The sequence below is a fragment of the Poecilia mexicana genome, unplaced genomic scaffold (assembly GCF_051168715.1).
Source record: "Poecilia mexicana isolate PSO_F unplaced genomic scaffold, ASM5116871v1 scaffold_23, whole genome shotgun sequence".
Taxonomy (NCBI): Eukaryota; Metazoa; Chordata; class Actinopteri; order Cyprinodontiformes; family Poeciliidae; genus Poecilia; species Poecilia mexicana.
Genome location: NW_028263392.1, coordinates 22,185,620 through 22,210,791, shown reverse-complemented (window position 1 = coordinate 22,210,791; position 25,172 = coordinate 22,185,620). Strand labels below are relative to the sequence as shown.

Sequence of the window (25,172 nt, the reverse complement as noted above, 5' to 3'; positions counted from 1 at the left end):
TTTTGTTTTGGTCGTGAAGAACGTTCTTGGCAATACCAAGACCAGCAACTACGCAGAACTTGTCACCAATATGCTGACTGCTTTCAGAAACCTCGGATGCAACATGAGCATCAAAATGCATTACTTATTCTCACATAAGGATCGGTTTCCGGAGAATCTGGGATCAGTGAGCGACGAGCAGGGCGAGAGATTTCATCAGGACATAAAAGAAATGGAGACCAGATATCAGGGACGCTGGGATGCAGTCATGATGGCTGATTACTGTTGGACTCTGAAGAGAGACATCTCTGTCGCTGAGCATTCTCGGGTTTCCACAAAACGGAAGTTCAAGCCCTAAATTTGGAACAATGATGACGGTAACATGCACTTCACATGTCCATAACATTAATTAATTAATCAATATGGACTGCTACATTTACAGTAACCGATGTTTGTAACATTTCATCAATAAATTGTGTTAGAAAACAATTTTATATCTTAAAAATTTAATTCGGATGAGAAATATTACTAAAAATCAACCGATAATGTAAAAAAATGTAATTATCCATAATAATCCATTTAGACAAAAAACTCGGATTTAAAAATGAACTTAGCATAAAAACGTGACCTGATTAATAGAAATGGATGTTATTTTTGGATTCAGTAGTGGATGTTTGTAATAAATCAGTTGTCAAAAGATAAACTATTTTCAAAAAACATTTTTTTGTAACCCTGTGTTATTACTTGTCTGAATTTTTGAGTGTAAATTAAAATCCTTAGTATGAAAATTGAAATTGTTTTTAGAAATTAACTATTACTAATGTTAAGAGAGGAAAAATTCTTGAACTTTAAAAACTTTTTGACTCGTTAAATCCTCTCTTATGCCCGGGTTCAGAAAAATGCTGTGCGCAAAGACTGAGATCACGCAGAGATAACAGCGTCACAATAATCAGCATTTATTCAAGACAGATGCATACTATGACCAGACAAACACATCACATAACATCAGAAACCTCAGAGCACAAACAACACATGAATTTACCTGAGAGAGAAAAAGACAAAAGATGGAAGCGACAAACAAAAAGCAAAGACGTCTTTGGAGAATTGCAAGCGCAAAATCTAATCTGTTACTTCTGTGTAGAAAGTTTTATCCTCTTGTATTTAATTTATTCAAATAAGGCGTACCTTTGCTCCTCCAACCAGGAGCTATCTCTGACCCTCTCTCAAGCCAGAAACCCCTGCCGTGTTTACGGCCTTTCACAGATGAGTGTGAAAAGCCAGAACTTCCACTGTATTGTTTTCTCACAGACAAAAGGCAGTTCAAACGATCCTAGCAAACCATCTGCTGTAACTACAAGTAAAATTAAAGGTCAACAGGCCAGAATAAGTCACTGATTTAAAACCACAATTTAGGCCATTTGAATCAAGACATGTTAAGTTTTTAAAACTAGCTTATTTTAAATTTATTTTCTCAACACTAACTTTATTCATGTTTTTTATTTTGGGCCATGAGTGAGAACCACATGTGGGAAGCTTATAGTCGTCGGTCTCGGATTGAATTTCACTGAGTTGGGATTTATACCTTGCTTTTCAATGGTGACTGATATCATCATAATATACCTGACAATATTTACAGCTACTGTGTGCTAGTGTTGGGTTAAGTATGTCAGACTTGCATCTATTTTTCATGGCAAATTTGAAACGCTGGGTTTAAAGTGACGGGCACTTAAAATTTTTGCAGGAATTTTCTAGTCTTATATTTTGTGATGCAGGGGAGGGGAAAAAAAAACACCCCACAAACAAAGGAATAGAGAAGGCCAGGCCCCAGCGAGGATCGAACTCGCGACCCCTGGTTTACAAGACCAGTGCTCTAACCACTGAGCTATGGAGCCAATACGCTGCATGCGGCCGACGGCTGCCCATTAAACGGTGAACTGTGGACGGTGTGTTTACGTTCCTGTAGCTCTGAAGTCCAAACCTCTGTTTCATCAGTGGAGCTGCTTGTTTCCTTTGCTTCTGTTATACATCCTGGATGCAGACACCGTCTACCAACAACAAAAGTAATGATTTGTAAATCCTTCTGCAACAGCGCCCCCTGCTGCTCAATCGTTAGTAAAAGTAACAGCTGGTCCTGACAGTATGATGAAGCTACTTCATCATCTTCAGTTAATTATGGTTAGATGAACATTTTGTTGTGATTATTAGAGAATTGGTTTCAGCTGAAAATTAAAAACTGGAAACAATAAAATTATACTGAAGATTTTAAAGGAAACAAGAAAAGGTAAAAATATTTTTACATACTAAATGAATCTATAACATATGAAAATGTAAACCATGAAACTCCAGCATGTGTATAACAGAACCCATAACCTTCAGTGTATATTCTTCTAACCCAGTAGAGTTTTTAGATGACAATAAGGTTTGTGCAGAATTAACTTGTAAAAAATATGTAGAAAATTTGTTTCCTGCAAAAAGGTTGGGAGTGCTGAAAGCTGAAGCATTTGAAGTCAACTGTAAAAAGAAAAAGTTACAAGAATGTGATAAATTTGCAAAAATATTTTAAAAGGATAAACTGTCTAAATGCTTGGGAAACACCGTAATTTTCCTGACAGAGTTTTTCTCAACGGCTTTATTTCTGAAATGTCACTCCACAGATTTGTCACACGCTTCAAGAGGAATTTGGTAGATATTTCCTCAGACAAGTGGAGACTGTCAAATTTACATAAATACTTTATTTAATGCAATAGAAAGTACATTTGCTTAATTGAAAATGATCCACAGATGGCAAAAGTCACAACAAAAATGAAAAGTGGAATCGTATAGCATTATCATATCATTTGATAATTTCCATTTTTAAAATATTGGTGGAGACATATTGAATAAGTTTTGAGGTCATGAAAAAACATTTTCCCACCACAGCTAAGCGAACTGTGAAACAAGATGGATTGTTCTTATTGCTGCCACCTTCAGGCTGAGGACGACAGCAACACCAGACTGGATATGAGAACCACAGACACATATGGGGCTATTATACTTTTAATAGGGCATCGTGTGCTGGATTTATTGTTGCATACAATTTATTGTATTACCTTGATGAAATGGAGGAGCAAATATTTTAAATTAGTCATTTTTATTTATATCCATTTATTTTATTATTTATTATTTGTTATTGTCATGTTTTTATTTAGAGCTGATTTGCTGATGTTGTCTTTTTGGGAAAAGAAAAATACACAATAAAAATGTTTAAAGTAAAAAAAAAAAGCAGCCATGTTTTGATGTTTAATTTGTACGAACGGCAGCACTTTGTGAAAAAGCATCAATTATTAGAGTACAAATTGTGGCAGTTTATGAATTTCATCATTGGGTTATATTAAAACAAATTAAGATCCTGAAAAAATTCCATAAAATGTAGCTTGCAAATTTTGAGGAACTGTAGCAAACTTCAAAACGCTGAATCGTTTGAAACCTTTAACACATTTAAACTCTGTAAATGTTTCAAACTCAAGAGGAGTTTGGAAGCTAACTCCTCTTGAAGGAGTTAGCTTTCAAAGAGAACTAGATTTAGCTCAGTTTTCCAAAACTTTTGAGATTTTCAGTGCATTTCAATTGAGCAAAAGCTGAATATTGTAAAAAGTGTAACATATTAATATCATAAGTCATGGCCGTGATGTCCTTAATGAGTTTAATAGTTTGAAAAGTGGATGGGTCCCAAAAAATGTTGGATATAAAATATCAGAGAAAGTGTCTAATCATCAGCACTGATGAGAACCACTGGAAAACTGTTCATCTGACCTCATCCAGTAAAAACAACACCACCACATCTGTACTCCGTTCTTTCAACTTCAAGTTTTAGAACATAGACAAATTTAATTAAATTAGTTTCACAAATTCAATAAGATTCTTTGTTTACAGCTGAGCAAAGTAAAAAAAACATACATTTATTTTAATTGAATGAAGTGTGCTGAAAACACCAAACTGTGATTTTAAAATTGGAATATTTGTGGAACAATGGTATTTGTGTACTGCTGCTCTCCTTTGAGATCTTCCTTAGAGCAGGGGGATCCAAAGTGGGTCCTGGAGGCCCGGCATCCTGCATGTTTTAGTTCTCTCCCTGGTGGATGCAACAACCTCCTCAGCAAGTCAATGTTCTGCTTAGGCGTCTAATGAGCCATCATTTGATGCAGGTGTGTAAAACCAGAGAGAGAACTGAAACCCACAGATTGCTGGCCGTCCAGGACCCACTTTGGACACCCCTGTTGTAGAGCAACGGCGCCCTGCAACAGGCAACCAGCTGATATTCTGCTGCAGGTGTTGGGCAGTGTTTCCCAACCCTGGCCCTCAAGGCACACTGCCCTGCATGTTTTAGATGTTTCCCTATCACCCCATTTAAATGATTGCAGATCAGAAAAAGCTTGTTAATCAGCCATCAATTGAAATCATGTGTGTTGAAGCAGGGAAATACCTGAAACATGTAGGACAGTGTGCCTTCAGGACCAGGGTTGAAAAACACTGGTGTTGGGAACCGGGGTTTTTGGTTTTTGGCTCTTTGGGGGGATTTTTGTTGCCTGCTGCTTCCCTCGTCATCCACTAGATGGTGCCTAGAGGCTGCACTACCTGGAGGGCAGCCTGCTGACTGGTATCAGCACACCTGTGATTAATCATCTCATCATCTAGGAGCATATGAGGAACGGACTGCCAGCACTTTGATGCCTGAGTGTTTGCCTGTTATGGTACTCTGCGCCTCTCTGAGTTCCTTTGAGACTATCTCTAGTAATATTTCCTTGTTGCTTCTCTGTCAGGTGTTTCCTTGTGGCGCCTTGGATTTACCCACAGTGTGACCTGAATTGCTGGCTTTCTGGTTTCCCCTGGTGATGTGGTGGATTATTACCCACTGGTTACCCGAGTCCCTCTCTGCCTCTGTTGAAGAATCATTGACGGTTCCCGTATCCATGGCTGGCAGTCGGATTGCTCCTCACCTCTCTTCTCAAAGAACTTACCTGTCCGCCCTCCACCGCAGCTTCTACCATCTACCTCCAAGATCACTCCGTCTGGATCTCACTCTGGAACCTGGATCATCTCAAGGACCCCTGCAAAGAGACCACAACCCCAAAAACCACAGTAATTTCCCCCCCGGCAAAAACTCATCGTTTCATCAAGTAAGATTATTCCATTTTCCTCTGAATTCCCAATGATGAACATCTTTGTTTATTTATCTGATTTCCCGTTGCCCTGACCGTGTTCTGTATGTGGGTAAAAAGACATGAACCCAACATGACGACAGGACGCCTTAAAAAGGTTTCAAAACCTGAACATTTTGATTAAAGTCAATTATTTGTGCAACTCCCACTCAGCAAAATTGACCTAAACATCATAATACAATAAAATGAACCGTGAAGCAGAGTTTAATTTCAATATTTAGTGGTTACTGACCAAAGCAGGAATTTTATTGTAAGATTTGAAACATTAAAATATTAGATCTCAACATGCTGCTTTTTCTTCCTTAGTTACTTTTAAAACATGGAAGCAAGAGCTGCTGGTCACCAACATCCCAGATATGAACGACCACGTTTGTACCGTTGGTGGATTTAAGGTGGATCTCAACATAGTGCATTTCTGAATTAAATGTGTTTGACTGAATTTTTAATTTTTTTTACCCTACCTCAGCTACTGTGCAGAGGTATTGGGCAATAATTATGCAAATTCATTATAACCACACAACTGTAAGAACGGTTAATAAGGTTGGCTACCTGGATCACATAAATCCATTCTAGATTACTGAAACTTACTGATTTGGGGACTTCCGGAACCAAATGGGGAAGACAGTTGCGTCAGAGCCTCTCTCCCATGTTAATATGAAAAACTCCCGTTCAAAACTCGTTAATATGCTCACTGTCTCTACAAAATAACTTATGAATGGGAGGAGAAATGTGTCGAGCCATAAAAAAAATCAATAAAGATGTCCAAAACTCAGGATAAAAGTGTCACTAAAGCTAACACGCGTTCGAACCAAGTGTAACCGGTGTATACTAGAAGTGTTCTTTACTAACAACCTAGTCTTATACAGTCGGTTAACCTTGATGTGTTCAGACCACTGGAGCTGCTGGTTGATCTTTAATGCAGGTTGCTGGCAGAGCCCTGCACAAATAGAAATACAAAAAGCCCTTTAACATGCAGCTCTTCCACACACAGGAGTCTGAATTCCCCCAGCAGATAAGCACATGGAGAAACCCTGTGACTAACTAATAACAATATCAGCTCTAATATTAACAACAAAATTTTCTTAACTTGTCAAAAGAAATGTATTAAAACATAAACATTCACAGCTGCATGTGCTTTCAATTATTTTACAAATATCAAAAAAAAAAAACATGAACTTACCCAAGAGCAAAGAAACTTTCCTACCTCTCCTCAGGCAGCCTAGTAGTCCAGTAATGATGTCATAGAATACTCTCTTAAAGCAACAGTACAGGTAGTGTACACAGGTAGTGTATATTAGATCCAATATGAAATGCTTCATATATTTTTAACAATTTTCAGCAATGACATTTATTACTTGGTGGGAATTATGATTCTTGTGCCCCGATGACTTGATTATGTCTCGTGGAATTCTTGATAAGATATTGAATCAGAGATTCTTTATGACTTAATTGCTGACTATTTTATTGTATAAATAAAATAATACAATCCTTAAAATATAACAAAAAAATAGGATTCTTCAGTGTTAATCAGGATTTGGTGAAATTTCAACATTATAAAAATAAATAAAAGCACATTTTCTAAACTTAAATGTGGCTAGAGCGGGAGCTGAGAGCACTGGAACGAACACAGACTCGCAAGGAATGCCTAAGGCTATTGACAATTTGAAGACTGTCTTGAAGGGGATAATGCAAAGCTACAACAAAACTTCGACCATCTGGGACATGAGATCAACGGTAAGCTGGACAGTATTGCCACTGAGGTGCAGGGCCTGGCAGCAGGCATGTGCAGAGGGGGGCACCTGCCCCTTTTGCTCCTTGCCCCCCAAGTGCCCTTTTGGTCCCTTTTTTTGGCCTCATTTCCTAAGCCCTCAGAGACTAGAAGTACACCCTTTAATCAAATTTAACAGGTGGGCAGGACTTCCAGTGGGGGAGGGGCTCAGCAGGTGGTCCGGAAGTGGGGTCCAGATGTTTGAGGTTCTGACCCGTAGCAGATGGTAGCTTTTGATGTCAGTGACTTATTGCTTAAATAAATGCTTGTGCTAACTGTAACAGTCACTTATAGTTTTCTCTCAAAGTTTCAAGATGTGCAGGATGAAATGTGACCGGATGCCCCCCTCCCCCCCTCCTTTATTCAGGGGAACTTTAACATCTGCTCACCATAAACTCCTCCCAACCTCTTTGAATTAGCCAATAGAAACGGAATAATTTATTTGTAAGTTAGCAGTGAATAAATAAATATATTCCAAACAATGTTGGCTGCTGAGCTTGAGAAGTGAAAGGGATGAGTGCGCTTGATTCTTTTTGAGGTGCGTGCCGGTTGGGTGGAGATGGTGAAAACATTCAAAGTGTACCATTTACTGTTTTAATTTGAAATATAGTAATATACCCAGAGAAGTTGAAATAGACTAGGAATGTTGTAACTACCTCTGGTTTCAAACAGATTGTCTTCTTGATGTTCAGCAGAGTGATCCCGGCCCTGCACACAAAACATTTGTGGCTGTGTGAATGTCGCTGCGTAAGAGCAGGTAGATGAAGGAAAACAGTTTAACCATTTTACTGCATTATTTATGGCAGCACGACTAGTTAGTGTTTATGAGTTTGTAATTCACTTCATCTTTTCTTAAAACAGTCGCTTAAATTTTAAACTCATAGATATTTTCTGTAACACTTGCTAGTGTGATACATTTCAGTAAAAGTTCCTCATCTGTAAATGTATTAAGGATATGTGACAGGGACTAAACAGGCCCAGGTGAGGCTACTGCTCATATTTATCTTTCAGTTTTCCCCAAAGTTGAAAGTTTTTACAGTGTACAACCAGGCTCCAAGAGTTGCTCCAACATGGTAAACTGTTTTGTTACCTTTAAAATGATCTGCAGCTTTTGTCTAACCCTTTTTCCATGGAAAAAGGGTTACAGTCCCCAGTGCATGGCTAGTCCGAACACTTCCGGGTGGGATCCTCCTATCAAAAACAAAAAAATTGCTATGCTGCTCACTCAACGCTGCTTTCTGTCATCATCAAGAAGTCTTACCCGTCTGATTCTATCATATCTGCAACCAGCATGTTGACCATTTGTCGACGAGTTGCATCTGACAGTGTTTTAGTTTTGTTGTATTCGCTCATGATTTCCTCACCCTGTGGGTCTGACCCCAGGGCAGTGTGCACCTTCTGTGAGGGAGATTAAATCCAAACACCCAAAATGTTAGTGCTTGTAATATTCATTTAAGCACTGGAAATAACTTTTGGCTTTGCTTCCTTATGACCAAGCTCTCCAAGTTCGTTCTTAGAACTTTTCAGAATAATTGTGGAATCTGGGGAACTGATGATGTTGGGTGGACGAGAGGGATTGTTACTGAGGATTGTGCTTCATCTTCCACCACACAGATCTCAAAATCTAGAAAAAAGACCATAAAATAATTTTTTTTAAATTACAGCAAAATACATGACTATGCAAAGCACCTGGAATAATGCCCGACAACACAAATTATGTCTGGTAAGCATTCAACATGTAAGAGGATTTTACAGTTTAAAAAAAATTGGGGATCATAAAGGTTGTTAAATCTGACCAACATTCATCCAATATCAAGAAGAAGCCTAAACCCAAGTCTGGATGAATCTACTCAAATCGATACCAGACTTGCACAAACCAGGGAAATACTTAACTTTAAGAATAACTGAGGTATGGAGAACAAGGAACCCAAATAACAGGGAATTTTCATGTTATTCAAGCTCACACCAATCCCATTCACGTATTGATCATTTTCTCATCTCTTGGTGTTACTGCCTCATGTGAAGAGCTGCTGGTATAATATTATAATTGGTGATCATGCTGCAGTGTCCCTGGAAATTAAAGTAAATAAGATTGATCAAGGACAAATATTTTGAAATGAATAAAGATGAAACCACGGCTAGTATTAGATGGGAAGCTTTTAAAGCTTATTAGGAGAAATTATCAGCCATAGTAGCAATAAAAATAAACAATATAACCAAGAATTGAGCTTAATAATGAGTGTCTTGAATGGATGTCTTGTCTACAGTTTCTATTTTTCTCTGCTCTAATTTAAAGGGTCTTGCATATTTTTGGCACTAAACAAATGCAGGTTTGAATGGTGAGTGAATGTGTAGAAGCAGATGTTTATAATGTTGATTGTTTGTAAATGTATGTCCTAAAAGAGAAAATTCAATAAAATATATATAAAAAACTATGAATCAGTGCCCCTAGATTTGTGTTTTATGTTTAATTATAAAAATGAAAAATGTTAGAGTATAAAAAAATACTGATTTGGTGAATATTCAAACGGTTTGTGTCTTATTCAAAGCACATGATCAACAGTTACCAGAAAATATTCAAAAATTGTTCTCAAAAGAAGAATTTCATAACCTCGGAGGAAAATACAAATTCAAACTTTGTAAGATCAGAACCACAAGAAGACGTTTTAGCATTTCAGTCTGTGGTGTGAAACTATGAAACGGTTTGACTGGAATGAAAACAATGTCCAAACATTAAACAATTAAAATTTTTGTATAAGAAAATTGTTTACACTAAATATGAGAAACTGTCTTGATGTTGTTGTTGCATCAACATTAATATTCTATTAATACTATTAGAGCTATGATTAATATATCAATGAGTGTACTGCATTAATCAAGAATCAGGAAGTAAAATGAAGGTGAACTTATAAAATATAAACAAGATGAGATCATTTTATGATGTTTCTGCCTGGAGGTTAATAAGTTTATACTTCTACCCACTCCTTAAATGTTTGTTATTGCATTGTTGTAATTTTATTGTAACTTGACATGTTCAATAAAGTAAAAGAAAAAAATGAACTGAATCCATATATTGCATTCTATCTAAAACCTCAAGATGACTTGATATGAATTTATTCTGCTGAACAAGCTGCAATTTGACAATTCAAAGCATTTTATCGTGACTTGATTTTAGCACTTAGTTTGGTTAGTTTGAAGCATTTGTCTATTTCTGCTGCCAGCTTCTAGGCTTCTGCAGAGGGTTTTGAGTTTCCACAGATCACTCCAGCGTCTTCATAGTGGGCGCAGTTATGGTTCCCCACTCCAGCATGTGTGCAGTTCAACAGGTTGAACTCTGTGCCATTGCAATGAACATCATCCAAGAGGATCCGCAGTCCTTTTCCTTCTCCAAATTCAGCATTCCTGGCTGCTTTTAGGGCGTACTTGAATCCCAGCTGTCTGCAGACCACCTCGGCATTCTTTATTGACCACAAGTCATCACACACGGTACCCCACTCCCCGTGAACATAGATCTCCACCCGTCCACGGTCTCCATGCAAGAATTCATCCCTGACCAGTCTCACCACTCCGTTGTGAAGCTCAGACAAGCTTCTGGACCTGCCTTTCCCCTTCCGACCGCGGCCTTTCCTCTTCGGACTTTGGGGTGATCTGGTGGTTCTGATGGGAGCAGGGGTGGTCCGGTCTTGTTCTCTTTCACTGAGACGATCCAGGTGGTCCAGAAGCAACTCGTAGGTCCTTGTGGGTTCGGCTTCAGACGTGTTTTCGGCTGGCAATTCAACCCCGATCAAAGCTGATGAACAACAATATAGAACATGCCAAAAAAAAAAACATATTAAAAAGGGAGAATTAAAAAGTTTGGTTCTATTAGTGTTGAAGGTGGACTTACTTTCCTGCGGAACAAACTGGATGAGGTTACTTCTGACTCTGACAGGAAGAGGTTCGTAGTGGCAACGTCTTGGTGGAGCACGTCTGAAAAGCACCAGAAACTAAATGCTAAATAATGTTATGGATTCTGTCGTTTCCTCCGTCTCTTTTAGCCTCTTGTATCTGCTTACACACACACACTGCAGCTTACATGACCATGTTTATGTGTGACCGTCGGCAGTCATATGTAAACAGACTGAAAGTGATCAGACTTCCTTTTGGGGAGGGAACAGACAGCAGAGAAGAATAAAAAGCTAAACTCTAGTCTTTGCCTCGCCTGGTTCCGTCCATCAGGAGCTCAGTGGACCAGCGCTGGACGGTGAATGTAACTCTGGTTCTGATCTGTTTGGATGACATGTATGGCTTGTAACACTTGATCATTTTTCCACATTAAAGTCTCTTTATAACCAAATCTCATTATTTCTCAAGGTAATTTACACTGAGGGGTTCTGGTCGAGTTCTGAACTGGCAAACGGACCTGGTGGAGCACAGAGAGAAAATGAATGAAGTCCAACATAACAAAGGTCTTTGATGTTCAGTGATTCCCACAGATATTGTTCAGAGCAAACAAAATTCAGCAGAGCAATTTTCTTCTGGTCCATTTTATTAGGGTATTTATGTAGAATTTTGATTTTTAATTTTATCTATAGACTAATCTAATTTTCTATGCCTTTGCCTTTCATGAAAAACCCGCAAAACTATGCAAAGCTTAAAATACAAAACAGAAAACAGAGAGAACCCATAACACTGATTAGAACCCAGACAGTACATAACAACTCAATGTTCATCAAATGTTCGCAAATCTCACCAATGAAGTTGTAAAATACTGACGCCTCGCCGTGCCTCGTTAATTCAGTTCAATTCAAAAATACTTGATTGATCCCAACAGGAAATGAAACGTGTTAACTAATTAATTCTTCAAATTAATAAAGAATGAATGAATTCTCTTCCTTCTGTGTAGGAAGAGATCTTTCCCACAGAGATTTTTTGTAGGAAAGATCTCTGTAGCAGTCTGTGTTTACAGCGAATCTAAAAAAGCCTCTGACTGAAGGCACTGTGCTGCTGAAGAGCGGTCTGATGAAGACGATGGTCCAGATGGGCCAGCATTTTCTTGATTTTCTTAAGAATCCTTCTATGCATCGTTATCTTCAGAGTTTCCACAGTCAGAACCAGAATCAAAACCATGTTCACCTGGAGCTTCTTCCTCTGGACTGAGGTTTAGATTTCCAGGATTATAAAAAACAGATGGAAAAATCATATGTACCCAAAGCAATCAGGTCTTGAAATGTCCAAGCTATTTAAAATCAGTCATCATCAGTGTATGCGTTGCCTGTTTGTAACTCTTGATGTAATTTTATGTTGTGTTGCATGTTTTCTTTGTAAAACAGTCAGGCACCCTTTGGAAGGAAGCCAAGCTGATTCTCAGATCACGGTTTCATTTCATCCCAACTTGTAGACCAGCAGAGAGCAACTCCAGGCCTTAAGGGCCGGAGTCCCGCAACTTTTAGAGGTGTCTCTAACCCTAACCCTCATTGCACTGAAGAGGAGATTCAACTGTTTGACAGAAGAATGTTGGACCAGGCAGACAGCCGAGAGTCGCAGGACGCCAGAAGCCTGCAGGCAGAACTTCAGAAGAACCCGGTGAGGACTGTAAGGACACGGATGGAACAGTTCTGGTTCAGCAGCTTTGGTGCTTCCTCTTCTCTAATGAGTCTCCTCCCTCTGTCCCCTGCTGAGATTCTCCCCAGCTGTTCTGCATCCCACTGATTAGCCTCACCTACTTTCCATGTCACTCATCACATCTCAGTTCTGAAGCTCCTCAGTGAATTGATTCATTGCTGAACATAAAATCTGCAACAGTTTTTTGTTCCAGTTCTTGTGGATTTTTTTGTAAGTCTTTTCCTTTATTATATTTATACTCTGCTCACCATTGGTCTCCACTTTAATATGATCCTTTTCAGGAAACTAAATGATTCCAGTCAGAGAAACTGTTTAAAGAACACCACATGGTGACAGAAGACACTTTCCATCCCACTCTTGACGCGACGCGAGTCGCTGAACCAGGTTTTTGTACAAAAACCAATGAGGAGCCTCATCATTTTAAAATGGAGAAATTATTTTGACAGTATTTGAAAATGTAATGACCATTTTATAGCTGATAGTTGTCACTTTTTAAGAATGTGTAAATTAAGAAGCATATTTCCACTCTGTTGTTTTTGCATCACCTGTTTCTCCTCAGTGACGATTCAAACCTGAAGATCAACTGGGAAACTATTAACGTCTCTGAAGACATTGCTTGACATTGGATCCTGATTTCAAATTTGCCAAACATACCCAGATACTAAGCTAAGGTGTAAAAGCTAACTTGCATCATTTTCTGGTATTCAATATTAATAAGCTGAATGAAACCAGAGAGGAGGCCGTATTGATAACAGGACTACCATGTCTGAACTGAGTTTGACTGAGCTGACATCTGAAACACTGGACAGCTTGGAACCCTAACTTCCACCTGAAATAACAGATTCCCCCCAAAGGTCAAAAATTAATCCAAGGATGTTAAGCATGTCTCTGATTAATCCCCTTTCCAACAAATAAATTCCCATGAAGGGAAGTTATTTTGTGGACGCTGCAGGAAGATTTTATTTTTCAAATGACGAGAGTAAAACGTGACTCACCTTGATGGATCCACCACTTTATATATGACTCCCGAAGGAGCCGTGGCGCTCGGTGTACCTGTGGACATGAAGTACAGCTCGCCTGCAGGACCCATAAAAAGCCAGTAAATCACTAAAAGCTGTGAAAAGCAGCCTGTGGCTAAGGTTGTGTTAATCTGTTACCAGATTCATCCTCAGCGAAGGAGATGATATACGGATAGTAGTTGTTGATGAGTCCAGGAAAGGCACATGTGAGGCCCATTCCCATGCAGATTTCATTATACTTCCACTCTCCTGAGTTTGTATTCTCTTTTAGGCTCATCAGACGCCTAAAACAAGCAAAAACCTCATAGTGAATATTACACTGATTCCCTGCTGCATCTCAAACCTCTGTAGAAGGTTTTAAATGATACAAAAGGTTTGAATAAGCCTGGTCTACTTCCCTGATTCCTTTCTGATGTTAACGTTATACATTCAGGTGACATGAGCACCAAAACAAGCTGTTATCTCCATCTTTTTACAGCTCATTGTGACACAGACCAATGTTTGCCTGGTAAACTCACCCACTCATGAAGTCTCCAAATATGTACATGCCGTTCAGGTTGGGGTGTTCACAGCCACGGTACACGTATCCTCCTGTCACTGACTTGCCCTTCCTATGAGGGTAGGCGTAGATGGGCAGCACGTCATCTGTGAAGAAACTTCATGTTACCAGACTGAAAAGCAACAGATTAAGAGCTGCAGACCCTGAGGTCCTCTGGCACCGGACTATTAACAGTCCCAGAGTCTGAACTCACACTGAAGGTGAGGCTTCTTTCCAATGTTATGGCCCCCGTTTGTGGAACGGTCTGCTAGAGAACCTGATGGCTGCAGAAAATGTTGTCTTTAAGCGCAGAGACCCGACTTTTTAACTGCATTTCCTGAATTGGATCTTTTCTGCGTAGTTTGTGCATCTTCCATGAGGGGTGGGCAATTGTTTGTTTTTGTGGGTTTGTTTTTATTGATCTGCACAGCATTTTGGGCTGCTTTTAGGTCAATTGATGCTTTATAAGTAAAATTAATTGATTGGTTGATTGATTCCATCACAATCAATTTCCACATATCGCCATTTGTCTAACACAAAGCAGGAGTTTTTTGAAACCTGAGTTCTTCCCATGATCCAGCAGTCTGCAGAACCTCATCACGGCCCTCGGCATGGTGTGGGTTATGTCAAACTTTATTTTATTTCAATCAAGCAATCACTTTTATCCATAAAGCACCCTCCATGTTGGAGGCAGCTTGCTGGAAAGGGTATTTCCGAAATGGGTTTGAACCATCCAGGGTCACAGTCTGCAAGTGCAAATACCAAAGTTGTGAAGTAAACTGAAACTGGTGGGATTTTCCTTTTTGCTCCATCTCTGTAAGAGGGCTGGTGGATATTAAAAGCCATGTACCTTCATCTTTTCTTCACTTCCCTGGACTAACCAGGGGAGTCGTTGCTCATATTCTTTGCTTAATTTCTTAATAAAATAATAATTAAAATACATTTTGGTTCATTATTGATTGACTCAGTGTTTCACCTTAGTTAAGACTTATTTATTTCCTTAACACAAGAAAGTGTCATGATTTGTTATGTGCAAGAAGAGCAGGATGACTAAAGTCCAGAGTGAGGTAGTATGCTGCAGTCAAGCCGTGACCAAAACCAGACACAGTGGGTTTAAACAGGTGAATGATGCTATTCCCAAAACTGGCATTCAAATGACTCAAGGATCCAGTGAGAAACAAACCAAGAGCTAAGGTTCAAGACACATAGATGACGAGGAAACGAGAAACATCTGGATACAATCATAGGTAAGACGCGATTAAAGGGAATACATGACATATCTTATGTTCTTCCTTATCTTTTGCTAAACTTGGAGCCATTTTACTACTTGTCAGCTGCTGAGAACCCTGGTAGTTAACTAGGCCTTTGCTGGTTGTTCAAGCACACATAGTCAAAAAGTGCTTAATGTTGAAAGAATGTCAGAAATGGTCCTATAAGTCCAAACATTAGTTGAATATCAAAGTGCAAAACTTCAACATTTTTTATTTTTTTCGTTTTTTTCTTTCTTTGTATTCACTAGGAATTTTTGTGTGAGTGCTTTTGTTTGGGAACACTTTGGTACATTTAGTTGTATTTGTGTTTTCTTTATTATTATTCCTCCCCCAAACAGTCAAATTTTTTATCTAATTGGGTTTTAATTATTTTTCAGCCTAGACTTCCACTCTTAGTGTGGTCACTTGGTATGATAAAATAAATTGACTATTTTTGCTCATGAAACATTTTTGAATTTAATAAACTGTTTGTAATCTGCAGCAGTGCCTCTGTCCTTTTTTTACAAACTTATCTGTGTGATCTGGTAAAAAGAGGTTCTGAAGCTGTACCCAAGGTCACACGTTGTTTATCTGTGCGAAACAGAATATGGACTGATCAGGAATCAGGTTCAGCACCTTACGAGGGACAGCATTTCATGTTAGCAACAAGCTAACATAGCATTTTACTGGAGCGTTAAACTCAGTGAACCTGCCTCGCGCCCATCTCTCATGAACTGGCAACGAGATGTTTGTCTTCACTATATTTAACCCTGCCAACCACCAGGAGGGGGTGCTGTTTCACCCCTCACATGAACCCAAACTGGGAAATAATGACAAGTGGAATTCTATACAATATTAACTACGTTACACCTGGATGTTGAAGTTTTGCACTTTGATATTCAATAGATTCTCACTAAATTGGAGGCCAGATCCACACAGTCCCTATTATGAAAAGAAAGCATCTCCTTTGTGATGTAGTGTCACGTTGGCTGGTTCAACATGATTCCTCTATTTAATACACATTCCCACTCAAAGGACTCTGGACGCGTTCTGTCTTTAAATCTTGGCTCAACGCTCTGCTGTTCAAACAAGCATTGCTTTACTTTTCTGTTTGGATTTTTTTCTTTAAAATTTATTATTTTCATTTTTTTGTAAGGTGATCTTATGTGTCCTCCAGGCACCTTTTAAATAAAATTTTAATTAGAACTTCTTAAACTACCAAAAACGAGCATCATTGCCATGGTTACAACTTCAGGTGGCGGCAGCCTTCAGGGTATTTATGCTAATTTACATTAAGATGTTTTTATGGACGGCAACATGCGGACCAGCAGTTGCTGTTTCCTGCAAATTAGGATTTATAAAGGAAAGGTGCGTACACACGGCTTTGTACATCTGAATTTTTTTGTGTGCCACACTTTTCTAAATTTGTCTGCATGCCAGTTTTAACAATGAAAGCTGTGCAGTGTTTAATACATGAGGCCCTTGGTCTGCAGAACCTCTCTATAGGCGTTAGAAACTGCTAAAGGATTTGCTTCTGTCTGTAGATGTTTAGTCAAGTCTCAGTTTGTTGAAAACACTCCTGAGTTTTGTTGCTTTAAGTCAAAATGTGTACTGGTGTCAGGCTAGACACCAGTACAGCCTTGTTAAAGATGTCTGTTTCAATAGTTTTTTGGGGTTTTATGATATAAAGCACTTTTAACTGCTTCATTGCTGAAATGTGCTCTACAAATTAAGCTGACTTATTTAAACTTGATTTAATTATCTCTACTAGTTTTCCGGTTAAAAACAGTTCTGTCCATCTCCACTCTGGTCTTTTCTATCCAGAGGATCTTGTTCCTCAAGTTTTGTCTTTGCTAAGCGCAGTTTGGCAGCCATCTTGTGTCTAGAAATTTTTTTTTTTTTTTTGACCCTTCTAACCCTAACCCATCCTGGTTCATAGTTCTGACGTTTAACCTTTACCCTGCTAAATGAGTCCTATTGAGCCTGAGGCGGCGCTTTGGGTCTTCTGGTCATTTCTTTGAGCATCATGCTCTGACGTCGGGCTGAACTGGCGGGGATGTTTTCCTCTCCACAGATGGTCTGGAGACTGTTTTTGTTGTGACTAATCTAATTTCTAGTCTCATGACTGTTAGTCAAATCAAGATGATTGCTGTTGCACATTTAAAAACATAAACTGTAGCATAATGTTTTGATCAAAATGCTGCACAGCTAAAGTAATAAAAGAACATGAAACATAGATTATGTTGGTCTTTGGTTTCTAAAGTCTCATGACTGAATTTATGGTTTATGTTGCGTCTTTATTTCAACTATGCTTCTGCTTTGCCACCTGGAGTATATGTCCAGAGTTGCAGCTTTTAAAAAACAGAATCTCAGTTTGTCTTGAACATATTGCCACACCTCTTCTGTGTTTTCAGTATAGAACATGTGAAGTGTGGAAGTCAAAGCTGAAACTCTGTCAGAGCTTTTCACACCAACATTTTCTGGGTACATTAATTTTTCCTTAACGGCTTCCAATGATGCATAAATTGATCAGAATATTCTGGCTCATTTATCATCTCAATCTGAACTTTGACCTGCTGATGGAGAACTCTCCAAGAACTGGAACACCAGAGGATATTAGACCAGCAAGTCATTCCAATAATTATTTACATTAGGAGAGGAAACTACATCACGCTGTATGTGACAGAGCAGAAGCAAGATTTTAAGACCAACCATGGTTTAACTTTTCATATCATTATAAGTGTTAGCATGACTAGCACAATTAATACAGCATTGTGTGTATTAACCTGGAGTTTTGTGTGCACTTTGGTCAAAATAAGAGTTTTGGATAATGACTTATTGCTTTTTGAGTTTTTGTAGATATGTTGAAGTCTATTTTCAACATGGACTTCACACTGAGCTTGTTGAAAAGCACATCAACAGCTGCAAATATTTTTTTCTGCTGTTGAATGGAGAGTCAGTTTGACTCAATTTGTGGCTGAATTAACATTTTTATAGCTTATCTCAGTGGTTCCCAAACTTTTTCTTCTGCGCCCCCCCTATGGATTTACAAATGGCTGTCTGGTTGAAACGACGGGGGAGGGGGGGGGGGATCGACTTTTTGGGGGGCAAAATGAATGAATGTACGTAGCTGAAAATAGACACCAACATCGGTAGCCTACAAGGTGCTTGTTAAGCTTAAGGTTCTGTATTGATGTTAGCTAGTCATCTTTTAGCTAACATTACCTGCATCCAACAGCTTCACTCAACTCAGTCGGTTAGTTTGGAGGGAAAAACTGTGAAAAGTTCTTTGCTGGTTTGCTGCCGTGATTCTAACACAAACCTACGTAGCTCCGCCCAGCAGCAGCAGGTCTCCTTCACAGGTGGAAACCCAGCGCGAGCGTCGTAGCGCTCATGTTGCGTTTAAAGGCGGCTCGGAAAAACAGGTTACAACATGTTAACAATGGATTAAACAGTTTTAACTGCTGACAAAAGTGACAGAGGACACAGATATGGGAAGTGTGGAAGCCTCTACTGTATCAAATTGATATAGGAATAACAGAGAGTTGGCCATTCTAAGGTAAAACCCCAGCGCATACAGTGTTCATGTTTTTTTTTTTGTTTTCATCCAGACTGCTTCCTGCGCCCCCCCTGCAATGACACGGCGCCCTCCCTAGGGGGCGCGCCCCACAGTTTGGGAACCTCTGGCTTATCTAATCCATCCTGCCAACAGTGCAGATATATCTGAAAGCAGGGTAATGTAGCATTCTTACTTAGTGAGCTGTTGGTGCACAGCTTCTTATCATAGCAGGAGAATCCCTCTTTCGCTCTCCAGCCATAGTTACAACCTTTCTCGATGATGTCAACTTCTTCATACTTGTTCTGGCCGACATCGCCGCAGAAGATCCGACTCTTCCCCTCTTTAGTATGTGGATCTCCCCGGTCCACCGAGCACCTCCACATGTTACGGACGCCGTAAGCGTACACCTCTGGGCGCGCACCAGGCTCGTGGATGAATGGGTTGTCTGAGGGGATTCTGTACAGCGGACCTTTATCATTGTTGTCCACATCAATTCGAAGAACTTTACCCAATAGGGCAGACCTGGAACATTTACAGAGTTACACTTTACAAACTTTAGCTTTAAGCATGGCTTCATTGCACCATTGTGTACTTGCTTGTTCTGGGCATTCCCATGCTTTCCAAATGGATCTCCTGCCATTCCACCGTCTCCTGTGAAAATGTACAGGTAGCCATCATCTCCGAAGAGCAGCATCCCTCCATTATGATTGGATGCTGGCTCATCAATCTCCAGAATTACCCTTTAGAGAAACAGTTCAGTAATACTTTTATTCTGTAAACATTAAAATTCAGATGTTTTCCACTCTGGAGTGCAGGTCAGTCCATACCTACCGTTCTGACGTGTGGTCCACCAGATTCATGTCATTGGTTGACACCTTGAACTCGCTTATCCTTATTCTCTCATCAAAGCCAACCTCCACTGAGTAGTACACATACAGTTTGCCATTGTATTTGTATTTGGGATGAAATGTGATTCCAAGGAAGCCCCTCTCATCTCCCTCCCATGATGATGTCAGCACCGCCTTGGTGATGTTCAGAAATGGCTTCTCCAGCTTGGATCGGTCAGGGAGGTAAGTCCACACCAGTCCCACCTGCTCTGCAACAAAGAACCGATGCATACCGTCATTGGCATGAACCATAGCCAGTGGGTTCCTCAAACCATTTGCCACCTCTTCCAGACATAGTTGCAGACAACCATCAGAATCTTTCTGAACCCTGCCCAGGTTCTGGTTCAGCTTATGATTGCTGAGTAGGTGAGGATAACAATAATCAGCATCATCCAGCTCTAGAAGCTTGCAGAAACGATTCTGATCATCTTTGGCCTGTTTTAAAGGTGTGTAATCTGACAGGAATGGGATGATTGAGCGGCACTGGTTCCAGAACTGGGAGCAGTAGTCGGGGCAGAGGCCTGGGATGGTCCGGAGCGGGGTGCTGGGATCCTCAGCATCAAATAGGTGAGCTGCGAACGGTGAACACTCCTGAGATCAAAAGATGGAGAAAAATTATTAAATGAGGGATGATTAATAAAGGTAAAAAAAAAAAAAAATCAGATCACTTATGATCCGATTGGTCCGAATGTTCCTAACAGAACCCGTCGGTACCAGACTGCAGTATTACTGCTGCTTCCTCTAGGATCTAGTATTTTAATCATCAAATGCTTTTGAAAGCATTCAAAAATATCTTGAATGTGTTACAAACAATTCAATCACAGAAACATTTCCATTGATCCTAGTTATTAAACGGTGTAAATAACCTTATTAGTATTTTTGTTTCCTCGTGTAACTAAGTAGTAGTTGTTTTGCAGCTGACACTTTTATTTTGAAAGGGCTTGAAAAGGCAAGGTGGTAACGTGAAGCCCACGGGTCGGAGGAACAAGGTTTTGATGTGTAAATAAAAGTGTAGTTCTCTATTGGGTGTGATGGTTGTGTTTTGCCACTAGATGGTGCTAATATTTGGTTAACTTTCAACAGTTGAGATACATTGTATTTTATTGTATGATGCAGGAATCTTAGAGTTTAATAAATGTATTGTGAAACAATTATAGCACATAAGACAAGGATTCAAATGTTAAGGAAAAGGTTAGAACAACACCGTTTGAGTAACTAATGGTATTTTATTTTTATATTTTGTAGCTCTTACGGCGTGTTCACATACAAAGGCTGTTGAATAAAGATTTGTGAAACATCAGTTTGAGAGACCATCTTTTCAACTGGGATGCTACAAACAGTGCATTAGGTTCACTTAATTATTCGAATTATATTAAGTTTTTGGGTAACACTTTATGTGAAGGGGGTGAATAAGACTGTCATGCCACTGTTAACATGACATAACACCTGTCATGAACATCACTAAGTCTTCATGAATATTTATGACTGTTGTCATAAAGTGTCATTCGGTAAATAATGACACTTAATACAAAGTTGACATTTTTCAAAATGTTGTCGTTATGACAACTTATTTACCAAGATATTATGATCTGACATAAATTTGTCATAATAGCAGTCATAATGATTTAATTATTACACTAGCAAAAGCTTTAATATTTATTATTAATATTTCCACTCCCTGAAATAAAGCAAAACAAGTAGGACAAGCAATAAAGATTTCATTAAGCTTTATTACACTAGAGATGACATCTTTATAGCTGCTGCTACTTGTTTCACTTTACTTGAGGTAAGAGATGATATTAATGACACTGTAATAACACTTAATGACATTCATAACTGATGCTATGTGTTCCACTTTAGCTGATGTAAAAAAATTGTTAATGACCGTTATTAAATCATTTCACAGTGTAGCAGAGTTAATTTTATTTTTCTTATTTTTCTTTATGAACCTTCTCAAAACTAATTTTCTTTGAATTGACATGTCTGTTATATATTATTTCTGTTTTATTTTTGCTTTCATTTTTGGTTCCTAGGGTGTAAAAAGCCATCCTCATCTATGAATATTTGTTTTCCTTTTTTTTAATTGTAAAAAACGAAGGATTTTCTTATTTTCTTACTTCCTGTTTTTGCGTTAAATCCTGTGTGTTCCCACTGCCCAAACTGCGCTGGGGAGAGGTCAGTGTACAGAGTTGTCTTTCATTTGTGTATTAACATATTGAAAATGTTCTAAAAAATATGTTGTAAACTCACATGTTATATATATTGTTTAACTGTTCATGTTTAGCGCAGCACTGTGCTGGGCATTTGTCTCCCACATTGGTGACATCCATCAAGTTTTCTGTATCAACGTGGTTATTTATTTTTTTTCTTTTGGTTGGTTAGGGTGTTTGTGGAGAATCCGGAGCCCAGGAGCTGCTGTTTAAAATGTTCTTGTTTTGAACAGGAATAAAATTATCCTGATACCTAATTCCGGTGTGGTTCTGACTTCCTGTTACCAACCGCTACACTAGGAACACCCTTTCATAAATCAATTTGACAGGTGGGCGGGACTTCCGGTTTTGGACGCGTGACTTCCGGTTTTGAGGCGGGACTTCCGTTTTTAAGATTAGGCACACCCTTTCGTCAAGCTGACAGGAGGGCGGGACTTCCGGATTTGGTGGCGGGTGGGGTGGGGGGCCAGTGAGTGGGGGGTTTAAATGTTAATGAATTTAACACCTCTGACCGCAGCGGGTGGCGGCTCCTATTGTAATTTTTTTCTGGGGGCATTCATGATTTCTCACCAAGTAGTGTTGAGAAAATAAATTTAAAATAAGCTAGTTTTAAAACTTAACATGTCTTGACTCAAATGCCCTAATTGTGGTTTTGAAATTAGTAATGTATTCTGGCTCTTTGACCTTTAATTTAACTGTAGTTCCAGCAGATGGTTTGCTAGGATCGTTTGAACTGCCTTTTGTCTGTGTGGGAAAACAATACAGTGGAAGTTGTAGCTTTTCACACTCATCTGTGAAAGGCCGTAAACACGGCAGGGGTTTCTGGCTTCAGATAGAGGGTCAGAGATAGCTCCTGGTTGGAGGAGCAAAGATACGCCTTATTTGAATAAATTAAATACAAGAGGATAAAACTTTCTACACAGAAGTAACAAATCAGATTTGCCCTTGCAACTCTCCAAAGATGTCTTTGCACATCTTTGCTTTTCTTTCTTTCCTTCTTTCCATTTATGTCAGGTAAATGAATGTATGTCTCCGTTGTTCTGCAGTTTCTGGTGTAAGTTTGTGCATTGTCTTACTTCTAAGTTTATGCATTGTCTTATATTGGATTAAATTCTGTAATTCTGTGACGTCAACACGCATTGTTGTTTTCCTTGTGGCTATACGTGGCCCGCCGAGAGGACCTGGGATCAGAGGAAGAGAGAGAGACAACTTTTTTCCAAAGTTAACCTATTTTTAAATATTCTTCCTTAACAGTAGTTGTTGAAGAAAAGCATGAAGATGTGCAAAACTAAAAAATTCTACCGATCAACCAACTGGGTATTGAAGTACATGACTGGAGATTTGATCTCCTGCCTGCAGGATGAATCCGTGGCCCGTTGCATCAGTGAAGACTGTCCAATGAGCGCCGGCATAGCTGTGATGTTCAAGAAGAAGTTTGGACGAGTCTCAGAGTTAAAGGAGTAGAGTGAGTCAGACTAGTTACTAAAAAAAAAAAAAAACAAGTCTTTGTTAAATAAATAAATAAAAATAACAAAAACACGAAACAACGTTTCATGTTTATGCACTTTGTATGTACGCCCTAATAGAGAAGCTGCCAGGGCAGTGTGCTGTCCTGGCATACGGACCACGTTTCATCTACTGTCTGGTAAAATATACTGCAGGACCAGAAAGTTGCTTCGTTGTTCAATTTTATAACTGTATCCTGTTATGTGTGTCAGATCACAAAGAAAAAAGCAGCCACAAGGCCACATGTGTCAGCTTAAGACAGAGTCTGGAAGATATGAAATATCACTGCTTACAAAACGCCGTCAACAGGGTTTCAATACCCCAGTGTGTAGGAATTACTGTAGATAAATAACTACTATAATAAATACCCCTTAATTCTTATTTAGCGGGAATAATTAAACCGTATGTTTTACCTTGTCTCTCCCCCCACAGAATCGGCTGCGGCTTGGACCGATTGCAATGGTCAAAGGTGTCAAAAATCCTGGAGGAGGTCTTTAAAGACACCAATGTCACCATCACAGTATACAGTCTGCCCTGTGTTGGGATAAGCTTCAAATGCAAGCTCTGTAGTCCTGTCTCTATAGCTCTGATTGTTTGTGACAGCGGAAGGCAAAGGCTCATCAACTGGTAGCAAACAGGCAACACGATGGACGGCAACAACAGTCAAACCAGGACGTATGACAAGGACCCAACAAAGACACAGAATCACAGGTGGGATTAAATACCCAGGGGATAATCAAGGAATGAGACACAGCTGGGAACAACCAAGACAGGACAACACAAAGACTCAACTGACACAGAAACTTAAACACACAGAAAAACTCTAATCCTTACATTTCTGGTCCAAAACAAAACATAATTATGTCTTGTCAAAATGTAAATCCAGAAATCCTAGTCATTCAAGTTTGTAGTTTATATAATTTTATTTTCCCTTTTGAATACAGTTTGTAAAATATAGTTTCAGTGACATTCGCATGCATTAAGATGAAGCCCATGTACGCAGTGTGATTCTGTTGACCTTTGTCCTGGACGTTTACCTGGCAGAGTAGCTCCAACACGAAGCCCGCACAGGACTTGTGGCCCCTCTCAGTGAAGTTTTCCATGATCCGGTAATATCTGGCCATCAGTTCCTGGTCCTTCTGGCGATCGCAACAGCCAAACTCCCGGTACATGATGCAGAACTCAAGATCTCTGTCTGGACGGAAGGGGGGCTTAAAGTCCAAACACTGGGGGTGAAGCGCTGCAGGTGTCACACACAGGAACAACACACACACAAAGGCCTGTAGCCGGAGCCCCAGTTGGCCCGGAGTTCCAGCAGAACTCTGCAGCATGATGGTGAGTGGAGGGAAGACTGAGGTGGGGAGAGCAGCTCTGGTTTCTCCTGTCAGGTTGGACTTTGCTCTGAACTCAGTGACCAGGTGACGCACAGAGCTGCACACTGCAGGGATCCCACTCAACCCGTACAAGATATGGACTGTTTGTCAGGCTGACCAAAGGGTTCAGCTTTGGAAACATCACAGGATCCATTTTTCCAGCAGGAAACAACAAGCAAACCTGACGCTTAAAAACTCAGCAAAGAATACTGCAGGAAGAACTTTGCATAACAATAAGAAATTAATTAGGAAGTAAAAACACAGTGTATATGCAATATGGA

At 39.5% G+C, this 25,172-nt stretch overlaps 1 protein-coding gene and 1 non-coding gene across 2 annotated transcripts; both read right to left on the bottom strand.

Annotated features, from left to right (window-relative positions):
• Nucleotides 1-1,798: 1,798 nt before the first annotated feature.
• trnat-ugu (transfer RNA threonine (anticodon UGU)) lies at nucleotides 1,799-1,871 on the bottom strand. Its single transcript has one exon. It is a non-coding gene; the product is annotated as a tRNA-Thr (tRNA).
• An 8,066-nt stretch (nucleotides 1,872-9,937) lies between these two features.
• Nucleotides 9,938-24,878, bottom strand: hhipl1 (HHIP-like 1). The gene is made up of 9 exons (XM_014977741.2): nucleotides 24,556-24,878; nucleotides 19,747-20,393; nucleotides 19,512-19,655; nucleotides 19,109-19,437; nucleotides 14,087-14,213; nucleotides 13,707-13,852; nucleotides 13,545-13,626; nucleotides 10,832-10,914; nucleotides 9,938-10,735 (listed from the first exon to the last, which is right to left on the bottom strand). Exons 1-9 carry the CDS (start codon nucleotides 24,847-24,849, stop codon nucleotides 10,170-10,172), a joined length of 2,418 nt encoding a protein of 805 aa, XP_014833227.2. The 5' UTR covers nucleotides 24,850-24,878; the 3' UTR covers nucleotides 9,938-10,169.
• Nucleotides 24,879-25,172: the final 294 nt, after the last annotated feature.